Genomic DNA, 25073 nt, shown 5'->3' on the forward strand with positions numbered 1-25073 from the left:
GAGTAACGCGGGTGGTAGCGGTAGTGGTAGTGGTGGGGATCCTGAGGAGTACGAACGGAGGATGAACGAGGCTATGGATGCCTACATGAACCGCGGGATGGAGCGGTACATGCGTATGGTAGAACAGCAGGCGATACCTCGCCCTCCACGAGTTGTCCACCACCGAGCAGTGATTGATCGGGATCACGTAGCTGCACATCAGCGGCTGTACGACGACTACTTTGCAGAGAACCCGTGGTTTCCCGCCAACATGTTCCGGCGGCGTTTTAGAATGCGCAGGGAGTTGTTTATGCGCATCGTTGGCGCATTAGAGCGTCGATATCTGTGTTTCCGCTTCAGGCACGATGCGGCTGGCAGACCCGGCCGCACCCCTATTCAAAAGTGCACGGCGGCAATCAGGCAGTTGGCCTACGGAGGCGCGGCAGACATGTGGGATGAGTACCTCCACATCGGTGAGTCGTCAGCCCTGAAATGTCTGAAGGAGTTCTATGGGGGCGTGATCAGCATTTACGGTGAGCAGTACCTTCGAAGCCCTACTCCCGAAGATTGTCAGAATTTGATGCAGATGCACGGGGAGAAGCATGGGTTCCCCGGGATGTTAGGCAGCATAGATTGTATGCATTGGGAGTGGAAGAACTGTCCGACTGCCTGGAAGGGGGCCTACACGACCGGCTACAAGTCAAAGAACCCCACGATAATCCTCGAGGCCGTAGCTGATTACCGGCTGTGGATCTGGCATGCGTATTTTGGGGTAGCCGGGTCGAACAACGACCTCAACGTCCTGAACTCGTCTCCCTTCTTCAACGAGAAGTGCCAGGGCGTCGGTCCAGCCGTCTCTTTTGTGGCCAACGGCAACCGGCATGATATGGGCTACTACTTGGCGGATGGGATATACCCTCGGTGGCCGGTCTTTGTGAAGACGATCCGACAAACAAGTGATGAAAAGAAGGCCTACTTTGCGCAACGACAGGAGTCGGCGCGCAAAGACGTGGAGCGCGCATTTGGTGTGCTCCAGTCTCGATGGGCGGTAATTAAGGGTCCAACGCGTTTGTGGGATGTCGGATGCGTTTCCGAGATAATGTACGCCTGCATTATCCTGCACAACATGATCGTCGAAGACGAAGGCGTACAACTGACTAGTTAGGTCAGTGACGATGAAGCCGGTCCAAGCCACGGAACGGCCACCCCTAGTGTACGACAGGGGGTACCTCTCGATGAAGCCGACCGCCTCAAGGAATTTGCCAACATGCGCCAAGTGGATGCTCATATTCAACTCCAAAAGGATATAATTGAAGAGTTGTGGGCACGGAGGATTGCACGGCGATAGTTTTTTTTCTTTATTATGCATGTAATTTTTTTTTATCTATGTAACTTTTTTAAATGCAATTAATGAATTTTCTCGTATATGTGTCGTAAATTTAATTCCGTATTTTAATCGTAATTTTAATTCCGTAAATGTAGTATATTTTGAATTGTTTTTATTGCGGCTGGCCTAAATCTGATGTGGCAGGTGGTTTTTTTAGTGTTGCTGACGTGGCAGGGGAGAGAATGGCTAGCCTATGGCTGGCCTAAGCACCATTGCGGATGCTCTAATAGAGACGTTTCTTTTCGGCACGGAGATTAAGAAAAATTGTGTTGGGTTGTTTAAGTAAAGGAAGAGTAAAGTGGAAAATGAAAAAGGTAGAGAGATAAAGAGAATAAAGTGAGAGAGAGTAAAGTAGGTGTCGAAAAATGCGTGACTTTTACTAAAAATGGAAATGACTCTATTACTATAGAACGTACCAAAATGGCAAAATGACTCAATTACTATGGAACGGAGGAGTATAACTTACGAGCCTCGTAAAACTTACACGTGCTAGCCATAGTTGCTGACCTTGCTGTCTCGTTTTCTATTGTAACGGTGCCAGAAACTGAGCTTTTTGTAAGTTAGACATGACTAGTTTTAGAATCCAGGCAGAATAGAGAGGTCTACTATTCCCTTTGGAAGAAGTGATATATTTCGAAGGAGAGCAAGCCTGTTCTTTCTGATTCTTTAATTTTCCTGCAACCACAATGCAGGGAAATGTCACAACTGTATATAATAACCTCATTTGAATGTCCAGAATCAAGGCACCCGAATCGTCAGCAACTGAATATAACTCTCTTGGGTATTAAGAAAGACATACCACCATCACAAATACATTGTTAAAGAAATCTTCCAGTGGCTGCAATAGACAGGAAGATGCTTCAACAAAGTCATCGACTTCCATGTCTGTAAATGTATTCGTGGGTTAGCGATATAAAGAAAATGGAATTCGTAGAATTAGTTCTGGAATTGAATCTACATGGTGGAAAACAAGAACGCATGAAGGATGGGGATACCAGAATGAACTTTACTCCTTAATGATGTAAAAGTGCTCCATAAATTTCTCTCTTCCACTGTTTCAAAAGCCGCCTCATCCACCTAAAAGAATGGTTTTCATTTCAGAAAAAAAAATGAACACTGAAGAATGCAAAGAATCATAATATAAGTGGCGAACGAAGTATACTTCATCCCTGAGGTGTGTAGATTCGGCATCTATTCAGTATATTTAGAAAAGTACAATACCTTTTAAGAAGAGCTTCAGTTGAAAAGCAGGCAGGGTTACAAATCACACATTAGAAGCCCAATGTGCTGTTCACTTGATGTTGTATTGACCAAATATTCTAGCATAGATGATAATAAGGTTGTTGCTAGTGCACCAAATAATCTTCCTAAGCTTTTAGAAGCAGTGAGCAGTCGTTCTATGCAAGATTCTTCAACGATAAATATAATCAGACAGTAGAGGCAGAGGAATAGACCAAACAAAGTCAGTAGGAATGCTAACAACACACAGGAAGTTTTACATGGCATGGAGTGGATCAATGTGGCACATTATTCATTATTGATAACTTGCGACAATGACTTAGGTTACTGGTCATTAAAGATTGATTGGCTCAGGTAAAATAGGAACACTTTTCAACTGAAGATTTAAAGTAGGAAAATGTATAACCCATGTTTTTGAAGATCTGCACCTCAAGATCATGAGTGGCCTCTTTCCCGCGGACTATTCTTGTTGGGCGAGAATACGCCTCAACAATTTTGGGTAGCAGCTCGCCTTCTGATAAAATTTTCATCTGAAATTAAGCACAAAAGGGGAAGAAATTATGGGAAAGAAAAATCAAACTCTACTGATTTGCTTAACAATAAAACTTATGCTTGCTTGAACCCTTTAATAAGTATCAAAAACATTTAACATCAGCCATTTGGTACCTAAAGGTGACATCAAAAGAACAATAAGATTATAAGAGTTTTACATGACAGCCAAAATGCAAAATGTGATTCATTGTGGTAGAGAATACAACCTTGTTGGTCTGGCTTACTCCTAACAGCTGATGATGACGAGCTTGAACTCTCGTTTTCACTTTGCATCTGAATCCAATTCCACCACCTGATGATGCAGTCACTGCAACAGTTGGCAAAATAAATTGAAACCTCAGTAACATTTCAGAGGTGACTATGTTTAATTGGAGAGGAAAGAAAATATTAGGTGTACTTACCAATGAAAGCAATGGAAGCAAGACATTAACTTCATAAAAGGTAACGAATTGTTCCCAGCATCTTCATCTAATAAAGGAAATAAACATAAGGGGCAGTCTCCCTTGGGATGATTCATACTAGAAAGCTTCTCCACTGCTTCCTGAATTTTTAAGTAGCTATTAAGATTGGAATGGAGAACTTTGATGGGAATAAACATGATATATAATGAAGTGATGGATTGCATAAATGGGTAACGGCTAATAAGTGCAATGCGATTGTATGGCCATTAATGCCACGATTTTAGTATCAAGCCAGAATGTGCCATGTAAGATGAAACAGCATAGACCATAGAGGGCAGAAAATAATAACTAATGATCCAATGCACACAAATCATCACCTCACAAAGTGCCACAAGCATGAAACATGAGGCGAGTTCAAAAGCTTTGGAACAAATGCTTTCCATCAGATGTTTCTGCCTCTGCTCATCTTGGAATCAATAATCCTAATCACAGGAGGCTCTTCAGGGTACTACTGCAAGGAAATAATTAAAAATAAAAATACTGAAATTAATGCACATCTATTTCAAATTAACACCTCACTTTCATAGACGAAGAAGAAATGAGCTAAACCGCAGTTAGAAATGTTATCGAGTGCTTAGGAAAAGAAGAATCAGTACAGTTTCAAACTGTATCATCAGCAAGGCATACATCATGGACCAACCAACCCAGTTGCCGAGCTCAGCTCAGCTCACAGCTCAACATTTTATGTTTAATTGCATGTATCCTAATTAGAGGTGAACTATTAGATTGTAAAATTCACCTTAGGACCAGCCTGCATCGCAATAGTTGCTTCCACAAACTGCAGAGAAGTGAAGATAAAGCATTGATGCTGAAATTTAGCATGTAAGTAAGTTCAAGAAAAATGGAACAAAGTAGTAGGGATCAAAAGACAAGAATTTTTTAATCATAAGAAGACATCACTAACTTCATTCAAGCACAAATCGCAGAAAGTGAATTCCTTTAAGCATTGATTCCACCATCTTCTCTGACACAAAGTGTCTAATTGATATAATTTCCACACAAAAATACAATTCCTTCTTCAGAAATTCATATATCCACACTCAGATTCAACCACAATCTACTATAGAAATCAATTCCAACGCTATACAAATTTTGAGCAAAAATGCAGAATTAGTTCCAGGAAAACAAGTCATGGAAAAGCAAAACGATGATCAAACGAGGAATCGCTAATCGCAAGCAAAAAAGGTCAATTGAGAGCGAATTGTGAAAGAAAAGGAAAACGCTATTAAGCGTGAAAAGTTCATCTTTTTAATGTTAGTAGCTTGTTCAAGTTTAAATAGAGGAGTATATGAAAAGTTAGGATAAAGGATAAAAAAAATGCGCACAAGTATGATGCCTTCTTCGCCACTGGCATCCCACTTCTCCTCATCCACCATCGCCCAATCCCACCACCGCAAACACCCCACCTCCTTAGTCTTCGCCGCCCAATACACCACACCGGACACCCACCAATCCCCACCTCTCAAACCCAAAACCATCCGTTTCCGCCTCAGCCAGCTCTGCCATCAAGGCCAGCTCAACCTCGCCCGCCAACTGTTCGACGCCATTCCCCAACCAACTACAGTTCTCTGGAACACTCTCATCATAGGCTACGTATGCAACAACATGCCCAATGAAGCTATATCCTTGTATTCACGCTTGCTTTACGCTCTTACCTCCTCAATTGATCGAAAATGCGACGCTTATACATATTCGTCTGTTCTCAAAGCTTGCGCGGAGGCGAGGCTGCTCTCCATTGGGAAAGCTGTTCACGCCCATGTCTTGAGATGTGATGTGAATTCCAGTAGGATTGTTTATAATTCTTTGTTGAACATGTATGCTTCCTTTGCGGGGATTGATTTGGTGGAGAGGTTGTTTAGGGCTATGCGAAGGCGAAATGTGGTTTCATGGAATACTATGATTGCTTGGTATGTGAAGAAGGGGATGTTTGCGGAGGCAGTTAGGTGTTTGGTGTTGATGATGAGAATGGGGGTTACACCTACGGTGGTTAGTTTTATCAATGTCTTTCCGGCTGTTTCAGGTTTAGGTGATGTAGATGTTGCTCACACTGTTTATGGGATGGTTACTAGATTGGGTGGCGAATATGTTGATGATTTGTTTGTTGTGAGCTCTGCTATTACTATGTATGCAGAGCTTGGCTGTGTTCATATTGCTCGCAAGATATTTGATAACTGCTTGGTCAAGAATGCACATGTTTGGAACACTATGATTGGTGGTTACGTGTTGAACAATCAGCCCGTTGTGGCATTGGAGCTGTTTATTGATGCATTGGAGTCACAAGATGGTGGTGGTGATGTGGATGATGTGACTTTTCTTTCAGCTTTGACTGCAGCTTCCGAGTTGCAGCAGTTGGAGGTTTCAAAGCAGCTGCATTCGTATTTGATCAAGAAGTCGTTGGTTTCCTCTGTTATTCTGCTTAATGCGCTTGTAGCTTTGTATGCCAAGTGCAACTGTATTGGTGATTCGTTCAAGATATTTAGTGAGATGCAGGAGAGGGATGTGGTGTCGTGGAACACTATGATCTGTGTTCTTGTGCAGAACGGCTTGGATGGTGAAGGGTTGATGCTCGTGTACGAGATGCAGAAGCTAGGGTTTTTGATTGATGATGTGACAATCACTGCTATACTCTCTGCAGCGTCAAATCTTGGACACCGGGACATTGGGATACAGACCCATGCTTATCTGATTAGGCATGGGATTCAGTTCAGTGGGATGGAGAGTTATCTCATTGACATGTATGCAAAATCGGGTTTGATGGAAGCTGCAAAGACGGTCTTTGATTTGTATTGCAAACCTAGTAGTGATCCAGCCGTATGGAATTCCATTATCTCCGCGAGCACGCAAAATGGATTGATTGATGAGTCCTTGCATGTTTTCAGGCGGATGCTAGTGGAGAATGTAGTACCGAATGCTGTGACCATGGCATCAGTTCTCCCGGCTTGCAGCCAGTCAGGAAGTCTGGCACTTGGAACTCAACTCCATTCTTTTGCAATTCGCCATTTCTTGGACAGAAACATCTTCGTGTGCTCTGCTCTGGTAGACATGTACTCAAAGTCAGGTGCACTTGTTTATGCTGAGAGGGTTTTCTCAAAATCGACTGAGAAAAACTCAGTCACCTGCACGAATATGATATTGGGATACGGTCAGCATGGGATGGGTGAGAAAGCTCTCAAGCTGTTCCACTCCATGAAAGAAATTGGCATCAACCCCGATGGCATCACCATTTTAGCAGTGTTATCTGCTTGCAGCTACACAGGTCTGATCAATGAAGGTCTCAAGATATTTGAGTCTATGGAGAGTAAGTATGGGATAAAGCCCTTGATGGAGCATTATGCTTGCGTTGTGGACATGTTGGGAAGAGTCGGGAGGGTGGTTGAGGCATATGACTTCGCTTGGAGATTGGGGAAAGCAGGCAATGTATTGGGGATCTGGGGATCACTCCTTTCTTCGTGCAGAATCCATCAAGAGTTTGAGCTGGGAAAGGTTGTTGCTGATAAGCTGCTCGAGTTAGAAGGACCAGATAGGGCTACAGGCTACCACGTCCTGCTTTCTAATATACACGCGGAGGAGGGGAACTGGGAAGGTGTAAAGAAGACGAGGAGGGAGATGGTGGAGAGAGGTCTGTCGAAGGAGGTCGCCTGCAGCTGGATCGACGTCTATGGTTACTCTCATTGCTTTGTATCCAGAGACAAAAAGCATCCCCATTGTGATGAGATATATGACTTGTTGAAGCATTTGTCTCCCAATATGAAGGATGTTGGCTTGGCGCCGTCTATTATAAGTGACGAATGGTAGGGTTCGCGATTGCAGAGGCTCGACTCAATGGTGTTGAAGATGCAACCAGCGGTCTGTGAGAGTGGAACCGGAGACTAGGAGAGAAGCCGACGATGTGGAGAAATACAGAGCATGGTGATGAGTCTCGTGGCTTGATCAGCTCCAGTGGCAGGAGTTGGTCGGTCTCATCATGAGACGCCCATTTTCATGTCATAGGTCATTAGAAGTACATGTGCAACATAGTGGAGAAGTAAAAAATTTTAAATGCAATGGGGAAGTGTAAAGTGTGTTTAGTTTGGAAGTATTGAGGGTTTTTATAATGTTTAGAGATATAAAATTAGAGGCGAAATTAGGAGGATGAACCTGGACTCTATTAGCTCAAGGTGCAAGTACTAATTCTTCTCTAAGTATGTGAATTTGGACAAATGCATAACCCAAACCATTTAATGGATACAATTATATTTTCTTAAAAAATTGAACTTGTTACGAGGCTGTTTTTGGTGACTTAGTTTATTCGTCCTTGCTTAATTAGTTGATTTGATTCCTACTAAACATTAATACATCTTAAGTGAATTAATGAATTTAAAATTAGGAGTATTTAGTTATTAGTTGCGGCTGTCTGCCCACAAGTCTTTCTCCACCATGCAAAAACTCATCAATTTAGAAGTGTAATAAAAAAATTTAGACGATTCTTTTGTTCAAAGTAGCCTAAATATCATCCAAAACAGCTCTGATTTAGAATTTATTATGGTTTTTTAGTCAATATTTTAATAGAATTTGGTTGAGGATACTATATATAATTGCAGTTCAACTGTTCGATTGAAAATTTTATAATAAGATCTTCACTCCAAATTTTGCTATAGGTTTCGCATTTAGATATTGGAAATTTTATAATAAGATCTCCACTCCATGCAGATAAAGAAGTTATTTATTGGACGTCAATTCTACGTGTTAAGAATTAGGTACGAAACTAAGAATAGTGTTTTTACTTTAAATATTGTTGCTTTATATATGTATAGATAGATGTGGTATGAATTTGCAGTAGTTAAGTCAGAATATTTGAAGATATAAAAAACACACCGCACTTCATGATGTGAAGTGCGCGCCATAAGAGCTGTGGCAGCGGCGGAGCCGGGGACTTGCACGAATACGTCAAAGAGGGCCCGACCACCTGTCGCACTTCATTGCTACCGTCAAGGTCTACAACTCGCCGTTGTTCTACAAGTCCCCTAAGGAGGCTCTAATCTTTGCCAAAATTGCTTTTGATTACTTCAAGACTTTCCGCCCCCTTCCTCCCTAGCTTCTCCCCATTGCAGTTTTGCCGGTTACTCCCACAACTTAGCCGGTTGCTTCGACGACGTACAGTGAAGATGGGACCTAGCCGGTTGATTGTACGATGCATCCTTAGAAATGAAAGGATTTATTGTTTCTTTCACTACTTGAACTTATACATCATAAAGTGGAGTGTGGTTTTGTATCTTCAAACATGGAGTAGTAGTACTAACTCAAGTTATTGTACATATTACTTTAGAAACACATACAGTGAATAAAAGGCAGAGTGATGCGCTGAGATTGCAGAGAAATAGGTAGACTATATGCTATAAAATGTGTAATAAACGATGGCATAATATTTAAGCCAAAATGCTAAAAAATCGGTAATTGTTGGGTACATCTTATTCATATTTAAGTCAAGAAACTATGTCTTTATAATCTACACAAGTGCTACTCAAAGCCGTACGACTAGAAAAAATGTTACAGATTTCATGACTCCATATATTGAAGGCAAATGAGGAAGAATAAATTGAACTTTTTTCCAGCTACATGCGGATTATAAGCTATAACTTACGAGCCTCGCAAAACTTACACGTGCTAGCTGTAGTTTTCTTGTTGCTGACGACCTTGCTCTCTCGTTTTCTATTGAAACGGTACCAGAAACTGAGCTTTTTGTAAGTTAGGCATGACTAGTTTTAGAATCCAGGCAGAATGGAGAGGTCTACTATTCCCTTTGGAAGAAGTGATATATTTCGAAGGAGAGCAAGCCTGTTCTTTCTGATTCTTTCATCTTCCTGCAACCACAATGCAGGGCTATGTCACAACTAAATATAACCTCATTCGAATGTCCAGAATCAAGGCACCCCGGATCGTCAGCAACTAAATGTAACTCTCTTGGGTATTAAAGGAAGACATACCACCATCACAAATACATTGTTAAAGAAATCTTCCAGTGGCTGCAGTAGACAGGAAGATGCTTCAACAAAGTCATCGACTTCCATGTCTGTAAGAAAATGGAATTTGTAGAATTAGTTCTGGAATTGAATCTACATGGTGGAAAACAAGAACGAATGAAGGATGAGGATACCGGAATGAATTTTACTCCTTAATGATGTAAAAGTGCTCCATAAATTTTTCTCTTCCACTGTTTCAAAAGCCGCCTCATCCACCTAACAGAATGGTTTTCATGTCAGAAAAAAAAAATGAACACTGAAGAATGCAAAGAATCATAATATGAGTGGCGAACAAAGTATACTTCATCCCTGAGGTGTGTAGATTCGGCATCTATTCAGTATATTCAGAAAAGGACAATACCTTTTAAAAAGAGCTTCAGTTGAAAAGCAGACAGGGTTACAAATCACAAATTAGAAGCCCAATGTGCTGTTCACTAGATGTTGTATTGACCAAATATTCTAGCATAGATGATAATAAGGTTATTGCTAGTGCACTAAATAATCTTCCTAAGCTTTTAGAAGCAGCAAGTAGTCGTTCTATGCAAGATTCTTTAACGAAAATATCATCAGACAGTAGAGACAGAGGAATAGACCAAACAAAGTCAGGAGGAAGTATGGAGTGGATCAATGTGGCACATTATTCATTGTTGATAACTTGCCACAATGACTTAGGTTACTGGTCATTAAAGATTCAATGGCTCAGGTATATTAGCAATTCTGAGCAATGTAAACTATTGGTTAAAGTATGCAAACGTATAACACATGTTTTTGAATCTGCACCTCAAGATCATGAGTGGCCTCTTTTCCGCGGACTATTCTTGTTGGGCGAGAATACGCCTCAATAATTTTGGGTAGCAGCTCGCCTTCTGATAAAATTTTCATCTGAAATTAAGCACAAAAGAGGAAGAAATTATGAAAAAGAAAAATCAAACTCTACCATACTGCTTTGCTTAACAATATAACTTATGCTTGCTTGAACCCAATAATACGTATCAAAAACATTTAACATCAGCCATTTGGCACCTAAAGGTGACAACACAAGAATAATGTAAGAGTTTCACAGGATGGCCAAAATGCAAAATGTGATTCACAGGACGTAATACAAGTTTATTGTATAAAGGAAGAAATGGAGAAAGATACACGGTGTAACGAACTTAACTGGTACAGCTGCACAGGCAAATATTTTAGGATCATGTTGACTAAATAGTTATGTAACATTATGGGGTTTGTCCTTTTGTAGGACCTAGTGCAGAGGTAGAGGGAAGTATCTAAACAGAAAGCATATTATTGATCACTTTGTACTAAGATGGTTAACAGTTATGTGTATATCCCAAAGTGCTGCGGCTAGACCAGGAACAGGTAATGAGTTGAGTCAATAGACAACTATCTGTCCACCATGACATATAGACAACTTAAAGAGCTATACATCCTCTTGGTTGCAATATGGTCAGGCACGTAGAAACTAGAACAGTGGCACTTACTTTATTCGCGGATCTGGCTGCCAGGCAAGGCAAATTGCCACGCTCTGCAAGAACAGAGCGAACTACATCGGGACTTATTCCTTGGTCAATCTGCGAGACATGCGAGAAATCCATCAAAATCATACCAACTGCAACTACATAGAAATAAAAATCTTAGACCTCAATGTAAGTTCGCAGATAAAAATGGTCATTAACTAAGGCATTCAACCGCTGACAGCAGTAGAGAAGGAAAATAGCCAGACATGGAGAATGGTATATCAGTATATGCACAAGCCCAAGGCAAAGAATATAACTTAAAAGGTTCAATAGGGCAATTTTTTTCTCCATTCCCATCCCCCAATTTGAAAGGAGAGGTCTACCAAGGGAATAAGTTTAGAGCATACATTTGTTTTCACCAGAAATATATACGGCCCCTGTAAAATTCTTCAGGGTAAGCATGATTTATATAGTTTCACTTGGTATCGCAAACCATAGCTTATAGAACATGTACTCTATTAGAGGAGATCTGTTTCTAACAAAAATATGGATGCTTGTTCCAACATCAACTAATACTGAGGGGAAATATTAGGAATTTACAGCCTACTTTGACATTCTGTTGGAGCAAAATAGTCACAAAAACTTGTATCCTCTGAAAGCATTTCACAGGTAAGAGATTCAACTTACCAGAAGTTGTTCAAGTCTCCTTGTTACAAACTGATGCACCTGCACAAATGCGAAAATTGTCATATTTGATTAGCAGAAAATTGCTTTGTATAAACTCAGCTCTACCCATTTATTTAAATGTGTGAGTGTGCATAAATACTAAATTAAGTCCTAAAGTTTGCTGAAAACTACTCCCTCCGTCCGCGAATAAGAGTCCCATTTGTTTCCGGCTCGGGTTTTAAGAAATGTTAAGAAAAGTGGGTGGAAGAAAGTTAGTGGAATAGAGGTCCCACTTGTATATATTAATTTTAAATGATATGTGAGTGGAATGAGTTACTGGAATGTGGGGCCTCTTCACCATTTATGGTAATTATGAACCAGGACTCGCGTCCTATTCGCGGACGGACCAAAATGGAAAAATGGGACTCCTATTCGCGGACAGAGGGAGTATATCAGAAGCAGCTCTAAAAGCATGGCTCATTAGAAGGTACTAATAGAATGCCATGTGATTCAGAACAAGGTATAAATCACATAAAACTTGGCATGGAATATAAGTTAATGGCCCCAAATTACGTAAATAATGGCTAAACATATTGCAAAAGCACACAGCAACGACCTTCCTTGATGAATTTACAGAAGAATGAAGGCTTCTTACGTCATCTATTGTTTTTGATTCAACTTTTATGGGGTGAACTGTAGCAGCAAGTTCCAGCAAATGCCTGAGTCCCAAATTTTTATTGGTTTCTACTAACAGTTGTACCTGTAACACATGAAGGAAAGAATTACTTATATACTCTCAAGGGAAAATGAAATTTTTATATTACACTGGTTATGCCATACTAGACCGTAAGAGATTCTTCGCAGACCGAATGGATCATTAGCAGAGCTAGGCTGACAACCAGCAGCAACCAATCCAACCAGGCTGTCCAACCTGCCGAAAATGGTTGGAAAATATACAAAAAATAATAAATAAATATCACGCAAAAGATCCTAACAAAAAGTATGAATAGCAAAGAATTAGTAAAAAAAAATATGCGAAGAAAACAAAAAAAAAAATCATGTTCTTCCATTAGTTTTATACAGTACATTTTTCCTATTACAAAAGTTGAAAACCAAATGGCATTTTGGCAATGCACGTAAAATTGATAACATTAAATATGGCCTAGTTGAACTTTACAAGTGGACAAAAGGTGGCAAGAATCAAAATAGCTTAGTATGATAGTATTTTATAATGCTAGCAAGACACTCAACCAAAAAGATGTAATAGAATCACAAAATTATAATGGAAGAGTTAGTAGTCATACTATTCAAACAGGGGAGTAACCAGTCATTGGCATACCTGTCAGTAATTGCCAATACTGTCCCAGCAACAGTTTTGGGAAGTATATCTCCCGAAAATCGTGGAAGCATAATCTCAAACAGTGCATCAGCAATCTGATGCAAAAAAAAGGAATTAACCACTTAGTCATTTTTCAATACTAGTGTTACTAGGACTATAAAAGTGAAGGCACGTCTAAGTGGAGAAAAAGCCATCTCCGAAGGCTGACAGGAAAAATGAAAAAGTTCCTGTGATTCTTTTAGCCCACTGCATTCTCATCTAGTCGGTTTTTATTTTTAAAAAGTTATTCAGAAGAACCAATTAAGTAAAATGTCAGCTTGAAGAAGTCCAGCACGAGCATCTAATTCAACTTATCCTGCCGGCACGAGCAGGGGAAATAACAAAGGAGGAAACTGGCAAGTATATCTACAGTTCACACCTCTATTCTAACATCAGATTTACATTGTTCTTACTCTTACTCTATATGATATCGTATTTTCTTACACCAAACTGTAGTTGCTACTACTGTCAGACCAGTCTGACCAAGCACCATGTCAAAAAGTGATTTAAAAAAACGAATAAGCAATCAACAAGGAAATGCAACAAGTTTTCAACAACTAAGTAAAGAAGCTGGACTATGCCCACAACCTGCTCCGAATAGCCATCTCTCAGAGCATAGTGACGTGCCATCACCCCAGCAAGGGAGGTGAACTCTGTAACGACTGCAGATGAGAGATCTGACATGGCTAATGATGCAGCATCCTGAACAACTCGAAGTGTATCTTCAGTTGTCTCCAGAGACAATCCAACTTCTGTAACCAAACTTTGGACTCGTGTCATCTTGTCCAGCATGGTCCCCAGTTTTTCCTGTTTATTATTAAAACGTGAAATTCAAATTTTTTTAAAAAAATAAAATCAAATTATACTCATAAATTCGCAAAAGCACTTCATTTTGACTTCTCCTACATGATGACAATGAGATTTTCCCTCTTCCTTTTGTTCAAATCAATAAATGTTTAGCGCCATCAAGATAATGAGAGGATATGAAACTTACATGGAAAAGGATCCCTTTCAGTTGATCTCGGAATTCAGAAAATCTCTTACTTGTGTCCAACTCATAAAAGAACTTTGCATCTTCATAACGAGCCCTGTAACCATAGTTATATTACTTATATACTCAATCAGTGCATAGCTAAAGCAATTGGAATATATATGGAATTAAATTGGCAGTTTCCAAGACAAGGATTATCCAGTAAAGCATTTGATGAGCACATTTGTATCTTGAACAAAGAAAGGCACAAGATTAGTGCAACAGAAAAAAAACTAGGTTTACATCCAACCTGAGTACAGCTTCATTTCCTTTTCTCACAACAACTTCATTGATTGCTCCATTTGCAACCTACAACAACAGATAGAGCGACAGACCAATTATCATAGTGTCAGAAAAGAAGAGATAACAACTTAATTTAATCGGAAGATGATATGATTAACATGACTAACAGCAATAAAATATGGCAGTAGCTTTTCATCCTGATCAGTTATTGCAAAATACTTCTGATGCTTCTGCATCACCTGCAAGTTTCATGACAAGACACCCAACTATAAGGATAAAGCGCCGTAACATGTGCAAGACGATGAGGCACAATATAGTTGGTAAGACACTTCCACTCCGACCAATAGGTCGGGGGCTCGAGTCACCACGGCATGTGCAACAAGTTAATCAACATATAACATGTTTGACAAGTTAATCAACTTCTCAACCAAAAGAAGAAAGCAAAGGTGTGAAGGTAAAGGTATCTAGATGAATATATTAGCTTTTAATAGAAATTGACAAACCATTATTAGCAGGTCTTTTGGAAGCTCCAGGAAGGATTCACTGAATTTTCCAAGAACTGGGTGAGGTGCTTCAACAAGATTTACCACCTAGTCATTATCAAGATGTTTTAAAATCGTCTAAGTTTAATAATAATAATAAAGCACCAAACTGTAAAGACTTGTTTCTTACCTCATCAAGTAAACCACTTTGCATTACAATGGACCCATTAATGCCTTTTACAATGGAAGTAGCTTTCTCCAAAATTATCTTCTTGCGTTGCTGCACAAATAAATAAATGAGGCACTCTATATCTATAATATGTTCATTTCGGCATATTGAAGAAAATATCTGTATCAATCACCTCAATGCTGATAGCTATCCCAGCATTCTCCATAACATCAGTATAACATTCTGCACTTTCTACCTGTGTTCAAGGGGAAAAAATAAAAAATAAACAAAGAGCAATTACAGAAAATAGTAAAATAAATAGGATCCACTAGTCAATATGAGAAGTCGATAGACAACATTGTATTTGGAAGAAGATTCCCATCTAAACCCTACATGGATGCTGCCATTAAGATTATAATAAGATCACACAAGTATTCTTCAAATTGCTTGCTTAAGAGTACTCCTGGGCAGTGGTACTGTAATAAAATACCTAAAAGATTTTTAGAAATAAGAAGAAAATGAGATTAAGAAAAGGACTACCAGGGAATGTACAGTTAAGACCCCATTAAAAATTTGACCAATTTGCACGAGACAGCCGATCTATTTAACAAAATGACACCTACAGTCCTACACATTATTCTTAAACATTTTTAGGGTACATAAGAGGGTTCATTTAGGAGAAGAAGTCATCAAGGAAGTCCAAGTAATGTTGTTCATGAACAAACATGACACAGTAATAAAATATATAATCAGCTGAAGTTCTGAATTATATGAAATAGATACCAAACACGGTGAGGGTGGTGTACAGCACTGATATTCAAGAAGGGCATCTCGCTCTGCTTTTGATGATATAAAGATGAGAACGTCATAGGAAGATTGAGAAAGCTAGGCTCCAAAGGGGGTGGTCTCTTTTTGAAGCAAAGAGAGACACACTTGAATAATAAGTATTGCAAGAGCTGTAAGAAAATTGGTATTCTACGACAGGTATAGATATTAACCAACATTTTTTCTGAAATATAGCTCCAGAGTATATATTACATCTGGTACTGAAACTGGAGTTAGGTTGAGTTGTACAAATGCTTTGCTCTACTAGTTGCATCAAGATAAATAGAACCTAGAGCCCTTTTCATACAGTTTTCTGGTATTTTCTGCATTGAAATGATACTTTTTTCTCTTTTTCTTTGTTCTCTATTTTCTTTTCTTTTATATGCCTATTGCACCCTATGCATAAACTGCAGCTCCTGGCACCACAAGAAGCATAATTACAAAGAGATGGAAGGTACAGGTTCAGAAACTTACCCTAATAGTAGCTGATGGAGTGTTTCGAAGCCCATGAGAAAGATCCCCACTGTCATGGAGAACTTAGGTAAGTATTGTGTAAAACTTAAAGCCAACTCAATATTGGCCATTAGCATTCATATTGAGATTTGCAAATTGCAACTACCACAACATGCCTTTATAGCATGATGTGGCACCTAGAATCAAACAAATAAAATATTTCTAGAAAGAATGAAGGATTTTAAAAGTTGCTTAGCATACCAGGTGGACTAGGCATGCTTTTCTCAAAAGCAAAAAATCACAAGTTAGAATTAAACAAGCACGAAAAGGAAGATGAGACGTGATTTCATTTATTCAACAAAAAGGGGGAAATGGGAAGATCCATAAAAGATTCTTTCAACTTGCCTTAGAGCACCAGCAAATGTGAAGGGAACCACTGAATCGCCATGCAAAGCCAAAATCCATCGAATAGGTCTGCTGAACATGATCTATATTTAGAAAAATCATAGTCAGAATTCAGTTTTTAAAATTTTAATCAAGACTGTGAACAACAAGGGCATGCATCAGCAGGGAGCATACAAATGTAAGTTGATAAGTGAGTTGTGAAATTTGTAATTTATAGAAAGAAGCATGCATTCATATTATAACAGTTTACGAAGAATAAAAACAAAGTACATGTCTATATTCAAGTTATTTGACATAAATGGCAAGAGAAAAGGTTAATAGAATACCAAAAAACAGTCAAAAAGAGGAAGAATCAGACATAAAAACATAAGATCCAAATCTTAAAATGGTAAGGACCTCAGAGTTCCACCGCATCGACTTAGGGAATGATATTTTACTCAGGGTCGCAGGTAACTCATCAGATAACACCTGTTCGGCATTCCAACGGAATAAAATATATATGTAACAATTCAGAAGGTAAATAGTGAAAACAAATTATGGATTAAGTGTCATGTTTGTGGATTTACTGAGAGGGAAGCATACCTCCAAAGCGAGCCTAGATGGTTCCACTGCTTGAACATAGACATACTCTGTTTTACCTGAAGCAATTTTAGGAATTACGCTTTTTAATGCCACATTTTATGAAGGGTTACTTTCTATCATATTAAGAATTGAATGTAATAATATGATAGAAAGAAACTTCCCTGTGGCCTATAGAGATGGTCGTCCAAAATAATACTATGATGAATATCATTGACTCCTACTGCGATACTGCTATTAAATGGAGTACTAAAAAGGCCCTAACCTTAAAGCTCATCCATACATTCAAGCACTTAGTCCAATTACTAACAATAAATATAAGTAACATATAAACTACAGTAAATAAATAAATAGGAAAAAGATCAGCCACTCTGATTGACTATAGCTCTTGCTCTCCTCACATATGTCATATGTGTGTGATATGGTGCTCCAACACTAGCACCTAATAGTAAAGCATATGCTTTCTAGAACAATACTCCCTCCGACCCAAGATAATCGAGTCATATTCCTTTTTAGGATGTCCCACTATAACTGAGCCATTTCCTTTTTTAGCAAAAAATCATCTCTCCTACTTTATTATCCAGTATCCACCTACTTTATTCTCACTTTACATCTCTACTTTTCTCTCTCTCATACTTTACTCTATCTACTTTAACTCTTTGTCAATTCCTTAAATCCCGTGCCCAAAAGAAGTGCTTCGCTTATCTTGGGACGGAGGGAGTACAAAACAATATGCAGATCAAGCTTGTGACTTAAAGTGGTCTTATAAGATATTTGTATGTTGTTAGGAACAGTATAAAGTCCCAAATATGTATGCATGCATGTATGTATGCATGTATGCAGGAGAGGACAAGGTGCATAGCACATGTGGAGATTGATATACCATCAACTCTTCGGTACAAGGAGCTCAAAGGCACTCCATTTTTGCGGCAAAAACCTTCGGCTGCCTGGTCATACAACAAAATTAGAGATCTAAGGATAGGATAAGGAAGCTCCTTTCAAGAAATAAGTAAGTCCAACAGAATACTTTTTTCTCCAAAATGACACAAAATGGGTCAAATATCAAAGATTTTGAGTTTACATGAAAAATGGTTATACAAAAGATTATAGTCCTCGGATGAAAATAGACATGTGCAGTAAATCAGGAACCATCTATACAGTCCAAAAAATGGTATATTACATTCTGGCAAAAATCAGTCGATTCCCATTATATCTAAAGCAGGTTATAATGTTCACTTCTCTACAAAATTACTTTCATATCATAATTGTTTAAAACGGAGAATAATCAGACAAAAATTCGGGCAATGTTCAAATGTTCTTCCATAAAATACGAAGATTGATCTTAGTTATAACAGCCGAGTAACCCGAACATGAAATTTTGGTCATACTTGGTGGTCACTGAATACCTCATGAAAAGTGGTTAGAAAGGTATTCACAAGAATGAAGTAAACTTTAAATTCATGAATTAATTAAACAAAAATGAATCTAGCCATTAATTATGGTGCGGGACAACAAACATTCATTATTAGGAGATAGAAAATACAAAACTGAATGTTGTGAAGGCAGAATATGGTGAATGAGGTAAGCCTTATAGTGCAGGGTAAGTAACTTATAAGAATAGCCATAGGCATACATGCCAGAGGTCATTTACGTTTCTGAGTTTCTGACTTATTTAATCACACAACTCAAACCAAACTATCTTCCACTACATGCTTTAAGCCTGTCAATAAATAAAGCTAACATTTCATAAATTCAGTCAGTAAATAAATACTGTAAATTCCAGAAGAGTAAACCTTTGTAGGATTTCCTTGCTGATCAAATGCCTTCGATGCTGGAGGTCCCCGAACCTCAACTTCATTGGCCACCTGCTTGGCAATCAGGTCATTGACATGGACCTGCACAGGGGGGGGCAAATGAGGAGACTGGGAGTAAAAGATTATTCAACATATTTAACACATATTTTCACCTATGGAATAGAAGTAAAGCTCAGTTCACAACCAAATTTAAGTCATAGGAAAAGCAATAATTACATGAATGTTGAATTCGTCATCAAGGAAACTCCATCAAAAGTTAGTGATTACTTGACAGTACATAATTTAAAAGTAGTAGAAACATAAACATAATGAAGGACCAAATATGAAATGCGTTCAAAAGTGCACATGAGTATATGCCACTAAGATTAATCAAGGAAATTGTTCAGCATCTCAAGAACATGGAGCCAAAATTTAAAGGTGCTATCAACACAGGAATCCGAGCATACCACAAGCCTACGTGGAGTTCCAAATGTTTCCACATCTCCATGACTCAATCTTTGTTTATCCAGTAACTGCTTGACTAAATCTTTTAGCTGCAACAAACAATGACACATGAGAGCTACATAGCAGAACTGCAATAAAGTTCCCAAGACAGCAACAATTCTAGAATCCTGACCTAAAATCAACTTCAGAAACAGAAAAGATACTAACCTACAGGGCAAATCACAAGGAAAGAAATTATAAAAATTGATATTATACAAGCATGGAAGACTAAAGACATGGTCAGAGAATAAAAAGCTATCAGGTGCAAAGCCTGCATAAGTAGGTCTTGAGACTTAATTAAGAAATAAGAAACATAATCTTTTAAAGAGAAAGAAGAAACATTACTTGGTTGCAAGCATTAACAACATCATTTGGCGGCAACTCCTCCGTCCCAATTTCAAGAATAAAAGGCCGAGGTCGTTCAGAAACCTATGTGAGATGGGAAAAGACAACATGAAAAAACCACCAGCCTCGAAATAAAGCTAATCATTTTAGAAATTTTGCGCTTAGGCTAAACCCATACTAATTACTAAGTATTACATAGATAATACACCAACGAATAAACCAAAAGGCCCAATTACACATTGAATCACAAAGAAAGAGAGTGCTAATAATCTTTAGGAGTGCGACGAGTGTCCAAGAAAGCTGTTAGTGGTTGTCTAGGGAAAAGCAGCAGTCTACGTATCTGCAAAGCAAGTAGTGTGGTGTGTAGAGGTCCTATAGATTTATTGACCACCAGATTGAGAGAGCAGATCCTTCTGATTGCTTCATTTTCATGAAGCAGCTTTTTAGTAATGCTGAGACTGAGACTAAAATAACTGGGAAATTAAGTTCAGGTATATGAGAGATTAGTCCAAAACTATCTTTGTACGTTGTGTACATTTCATTATAGAATAAAGATCAAATTCAAATTGCCAATGGTAAGGATCTAGCATATATGCTTTATTTACTTTACCCTTTCTTTTGCCTGTTCATATTAGACAGGTGCTATTGTTTATTACAAAGTTGTGTAAAAATATTAGAACAAAACAATTCATATACAACCAACTCTCCAAACCACACTGGACAACTAGATGGGATGGATAGAGTATTGACACAGACATATATATAGAGGTCTCGGTATAACCTTAATCTTGAGTTCCTCTATATCTTCTTTTTGGAATCCAAGGTGGTTAGGATTAGAAGCAATGCCCAAGGGGTATCCAAGAGACTCCCTTGTCTTTAACCACTGTTGAGCACATTGGCGGGCTAAACTGAAAGGAATCAAAAATTTGGATTTTGATGCAAGTGTCAAAAATTATCATCAAAATTTGAGTCCCTCTCTCACAAAAACAGAAACATGCTTATAATATTACTCTATAATGATCACTTGCATTATCAAAACAATCAAACAGATGACCAACCTACGCATACGCCCAAAATAACGAGCACGTTCTGTTACCCCCACAAATCCTCTAGAGTCCAAGACATTGAAAGCATGAGATGTCTTCAAAAGCTGATCATACCTAACATTAAAGAAAAATAAAGAGAAGGATGTGAACTGCAACATCAAAAACCAAAAAATTCCTTAGTTGACTATATATAATGCAAGAAAGTGGTAGAACAGTATACGCAGGAATCGCAAGGCCCAAGTCAAGCAAGCGGCGTGCTTCAGCCTCAAATTGATCGAAATGACTATGAATGTGATCTACACTGGCATGCTCTAGATAATACGCACTCATCTCCTTCCTGAAAAAGGAGTCATTAGGATTTTTCACCAAGGTAAGCATAAATACGACAGCATTGGACACATACGCAAGAAGGGAACACAAATACTATATGATAACTACTTAGAAATAAGATACACAGAAATTGAAGTAAAATATCAAGAACATTCATGAAAGACACAAATTAATTTATATTGAGTATACACATTCAATAATAGGGAAAAGGAGAGAGAGTAATGGAGGATGAAGCATGCTGGGGAGACCAACTTATATTTGTGCGACAATTGATATGGAAATAACTTAGTTAACAAGTTGGGACATGATTTTATAAGAAATAAAGAACTGTACTAGGGCAACTCCAATCTCCAAATCATATGGAGAGAGCATGCAACTTGATTGTCTGAAAAACCTCTATTTATATGCCAAAGCCGTAGATAGAACATGAATATAGAAACACTCAACTCCATGTAGTGCTCTAATATTATAAATAAATAAATAAATGACATGAGCAACAGCTTATTTACTCATTTTCCAGAAAAAGCTCCCCGTATGTTATTCCATCAGCATATCGAATTTTCTTGAAGTGATCAACTCCCTGCAAAGAATTCACATAAGCTTCACGCAAGAATGTCTATGGGGTCGTCACAATGCAAAAGTGAATAGCTGATTGCACACAAGGGACCTGAAGCAACATAATGATTCGCTCAAGACCATAGGTAATTTCAACTGAAACAGGCATCAATGGAAGACTTCCAGCCTGCCAAAAGAAAGAAGATAAATAAACAAGGACACTAGAAAATTAAATATGATTACTGAAGCTGCAGACCCTCTACTAACAAAAGATTTGCAAAGAATAACCTTAAGAGTATATTCTTATTAATTTTCAGAACAGAAAGATAAGAGGACCTGCTGGAAGTAAGTGAACTGAGTAATCTCCATTCCATCCATCCAAATTTCCCAACCCAAACCCCAGGCACCTAATACCTACAAGAAAATCAGAAGATAAGACACATTTGTTAAACTATGTAACCTTGTAATCATGAATTTGAAAAACTGGATGGTGAACTGAATTGTAAGTTACAACTAAGCAGTAACCACAAAACGGTTCAAACAAAGCCTCACCGGGCTCTCCCAGTTGTCCTCGACAAAACGAATGTCATGGTCATTAACATCAATACCTAGAGCAATTAAAAATTTAGCAAACGAACAAATATAAAGAAAATTTTCAGAAACCAAAAAAGATAAGGATTATTGGAAAATGCTCTGTATGAAATAATGTATCTATAAACTGAAGAAAATAGCAAGGAAAATGGCTGAATTACTACAGAACCTAAGGCTGATAAACTCCGAATGAACAAGTCTTGTGAATTCCCAGGATCGGGCTTCAATATCACCTGACATAATATTGGGGTAAGCACTGCAAAGTAAATAAGAGAATGATGAAATGCAATATAAATGTTGATGAGTTCAAAATATTTCACAAATTAATCATATGCCCAGGCCCTAGGCCTCTAAACATAGTCAAGCTATAAATTCACCTGGAATTGTGTGTGCCTTTGAAGTCTATTTGGGTTTTCACCGTAACGACTATCATCTGGCCGGATACTAGGTTCTACGTACCTTCCATCATAAATTTATGCATCAGTCGTCGCATAAAAAATTATTGAACCACAAGAACATAGTAAAAGATAACTATACAGATAAAACTCAGGAAGGATATATATGTATTAAGGACCATAAATTATTTCTGTGAAACGTAAAGGCTTCCAAGCTATGAAGCTACAGCTTTTAATGTTTTTTCTATAAAACTTTCTAGTTTGAATCACATCAGAATTCAACTACCCATAAAAGGCATAAGCAAAATGCATATCCACGAGTGACTAAAAACAAAATAACATGACCATATTATACTTTTTCAACTTCTTTAAACGGCATAGATTCTTCATGATGTTTAGCCAAAAATCATATCAATAAATTCCATTGAAGGTTCCTTATCTTTGTGGCATCCAAATCAGAGGCAACTTAGCTAAGTCCGAGTGACACATTCAATTTTTCCATTTCCCTATGGTGAGAGGTCAATACCATCACTTACAGATGCAAGCAAAAGTGTGCCGAAACAGGGCAGAAAAATATATAAAGACAGGAAAAACAATTGATTTCATCACGAGTGTGAAAAAGCATACTTACGCAACATTCCATGGCTCTGGACCAAGAACCCTTAAAAATGTAAGAGGATTCATAGTCCCAGCTCCAACCTGCTCAACACCGGCATAGACCCAGTGAAAGAAACAAGCAATAGTTAGGAGGCCTCAAAAACATGTAAAAATGGGATAAAAACTGTCAAGAAATTACAATCTGACAAAGTGGCCCCATAGTGGAAAAATTGGTCTATTTGCACTTTCTCCATAATAAGAAAAGATTCATGAACTCATTCTTACAATTATATACAGTAGCCTACACTCTAATACTCATAACATGCAATGATAAATAGATCTCTCAATCTTGGACATAAATGTTTCATTTTTGAGGAAAAAAAACACCATACAATTGACAACGTTTCCCCAAAATTCCAAAACACAGGAAACTCTACTCTAGAAACTACACATTTTAAAACATAACAGCTTGCCTAATGTGCTAAAAAACTTTTTAAGAAGCCGCATGTGCTCATTCATTATTTCAATGGTTGAGTTAAGAGCTAAATCATTTTTTCTGAAACACAAAGATGCAAAAAAGAAAAATATATTTTTTACTATAATCCAATATAGAATATGCCGGCCCTGATGATCGACCTTGAAACCCGACACCATTTGTTCCCAACCTTATTAGACAGGAGGAGAAAGAAGAATGTGCAGATTACCTCAGTATTGCTGCATTGCATCACAGCGCATCCAACAGAAGCCCAATATTCCTGCAAATTTAGAATTCAGGGTCTAAAATTGGAGACTTGAAATATCCCAATTATAGTTACTAGTATTCAAAAGATTCTAACAGAAACTCTACACGAGAGATTTCGAAGCTTCTTCTATGTTTGATCTTATCGTAACAACAGTGAAAACTGAGAAAGACTGAAACTTGTGCCCAAAACTTTCGACAATTTTCGATTTCTAAACTTGAAACCGAATGCTTCTACTTAATTCAGTATGAATTCGTATCACTTATCGATGAGAATACCTGTAGCCGCTGAATGGCTTGCTGGAAAGTTAGTGTAGACGATGACGACAGCGCCGGCTTCTGGCTGTCCTGTTCCGTGGCAGAGAGAGAGAGCTTCGCAGCGGCGGAGGAAAACCGCCTCCGCCGGAAAATTAGAGGCGAATTGGGGTAAATAGCCCTCCGACCGGCGGCTAGGATGAAGGAGAGGGGGCGTTTGTAATCCCTGGGAGATTTTTTGAGGATTGAAGTTACGAGCGGCAATGATAGGATTGCCATTGTGTAAACCAAGTGAGGATTGTGGATAGCAAAACAGCAGTGCGCGCCGTGCGCTGAGAAACTGTGAAGGGATGAGATACTGTGCTGTTTCATAAAACAGGAACACTTTTTAGTTTTATATTTTCATTTATTTTTTGTAAAACACTTTATTTTCAGAAGAAAATCAAACTAATTACAAGAAATTATAAGCAAAAGCAAAAATGTTTTAGAATTAAATAGATAAATTAAAAGTGTAAAATCAAATTAAAATAATTATAAATAAAATACTCATGATTGTATTTGTTAATGGAATTAGACTTGTAAGTGCTCATTTACAAATCTAACTTTTTTTCAGTCATTT

At 38.3% G+C, this 25073-nt stretch overlaps 3 protein-coding genes across 7 annotated transcripts; 1 reads left to right on the plus strand and 2 right to left on the minus strand.

Moving 5' to 3' along the window:
• Window positions 1–1689: 1689 nt before the first annotated feature.
• LOC125221966 (glycine--tRNA ligase, chloroplastic/mitochondrial 2-like) lies at window positions 1690–4655 on the minus strand. 3 transcript variants are annotated; one of them, XM_089064172.1, is made up of 9 exons: window positions 4523–4655; window positions 4358–4396; window positions 3936–4069; window positions 3559–3698; window positions 3364–3464; window positions 3034–3135; window positions 2362–2443; window positions 2166–2251; window positions 1690–2041 (listed from the first exon to the last, which is right to left on the minus strand). In XM_089064172.1, the coding sequence occupies exons 6-9, from the start codon at window positions 3133–3135 to the stop codon at window positions 2033–2035; spliced, it is 279 nt and encodes a 92-aa protein (XP_088920298.1). In that variant the 5' UTR covers window positions 3364–3464; window positions 3559–3698; window positions 3936–4069; window positions 4358–4396; window positions 4523–4655; the 3' UTR covers window positions 1690–2032. The 3 variants fall into 3 exon arrangements, 1 of the variants encoding a protein (XP_088920298.1); XR_016135244.1 differs by having other exon boundaries at window positions 2362–3135; window positions 3936–4066; XR_007176449.2 differs by having other exon boundaries at window positions 2362–3135.
• A 280-nt stretch (window positions 4656–4935) lies between these two features.
• LOC125221959 (Tetratricopeptide repeat (TPR)-like superfamily protein) lies at window positions 4936–7754 on the plus strand. The gene has a single exon (XM_048124317.2). The coding sequence runs from the start codon at window positions 4936–4938 to the stop codon at window positions 7411–7413; it is 2478 nt and encodes an 825-aa protein (XP_047980274.1). The 3' UTR covers window positions 7414–7754.
• A 1246-nt stretch (window positions 7755–9000) lies between these two features.
• EDD1 (glycine-tRNA ligase) lies at window positions 9001–24807 on the minus strand. Of its 3 annotated transcripts, XM_048098226.2 has the most exons (36): window positions 24479–24807; window positions 24165–24215; window positions 23495–23562; window positions 22846–22927; window positions 22638–22701; window positions 22430–22485; window positions 22214–22291; window positions 21990–22064; window positions 21832–21902; window positions 21213–21329; window positions 21005–21106; window positions 20728–20854; window positions 19947–20030; window positions 19565–19651; window positions 19098–19199; window positions 18188–18251; window positions 17308–17363; window positions 17122–17193; window positions 16726–16808; window positions 16342–16390; window positions 15236–15298; window positions 15064–15153; window positions 14895–14981; window positions 14559–14630; window positions 14399–14457; window positions 14113–14206; window positions 13707–13925; window positions 13080–13174; window positions 12581–12671; window positions 12396–12500; window positions 11762–11800; window positions 11099–11188; window positions 10398–10499; window positions 9752–9833; window positions 9582–9667; window positions 9001–9458 (listed from the first exon to the last, which is right to left on the minus strand). In XM_048098226.2, exons 1-36 carry the CDS (start codon window positions 24731–24733, stop codon window positions 9360–9362), a joined length of 3216 nt encoding a protein of 1071 aa, XP_047954183.1. In that variant the 5' UTR covers window positions 24734–24807; the 3' UTR covers window positions 9001–9359. The 3 variants fall into 3 exon arrangements, with proteins under 3 accessions (XP_047954183.1, XP_088920838.1, XP_047954184.1); XM_089064712.1 differs by lacking the exon at window positions 24479–24807 and having other exon boundaries at window positions 23491–23562; window positions 24165–24221; XM_048098227.2 differs by lacking the exons at window positions 24165–24215; window positions 24479–24807 and having other exon boundaries at window positions 22638–22724; window positions 23495–23554.
• Between the last annotated feature and the right edge of the window lie 266 nt (window positions 24808–25073).

Source organism: Salvia hispanica, chromosome 2 (assembly GCF_029641045.1).
Source record: "Salvia hispanica isolate PSC_SH4W2 chromosome 2, Shi_PSC_v1, whole genome shotgun sequence".
Classification (NCBI taxonomy): Eukaryota; Viridiplantae; Streptophyta; class Magnoliopsida; order Lamiales; family Lamiaceae; genus Salvia; species Salvia hispanica.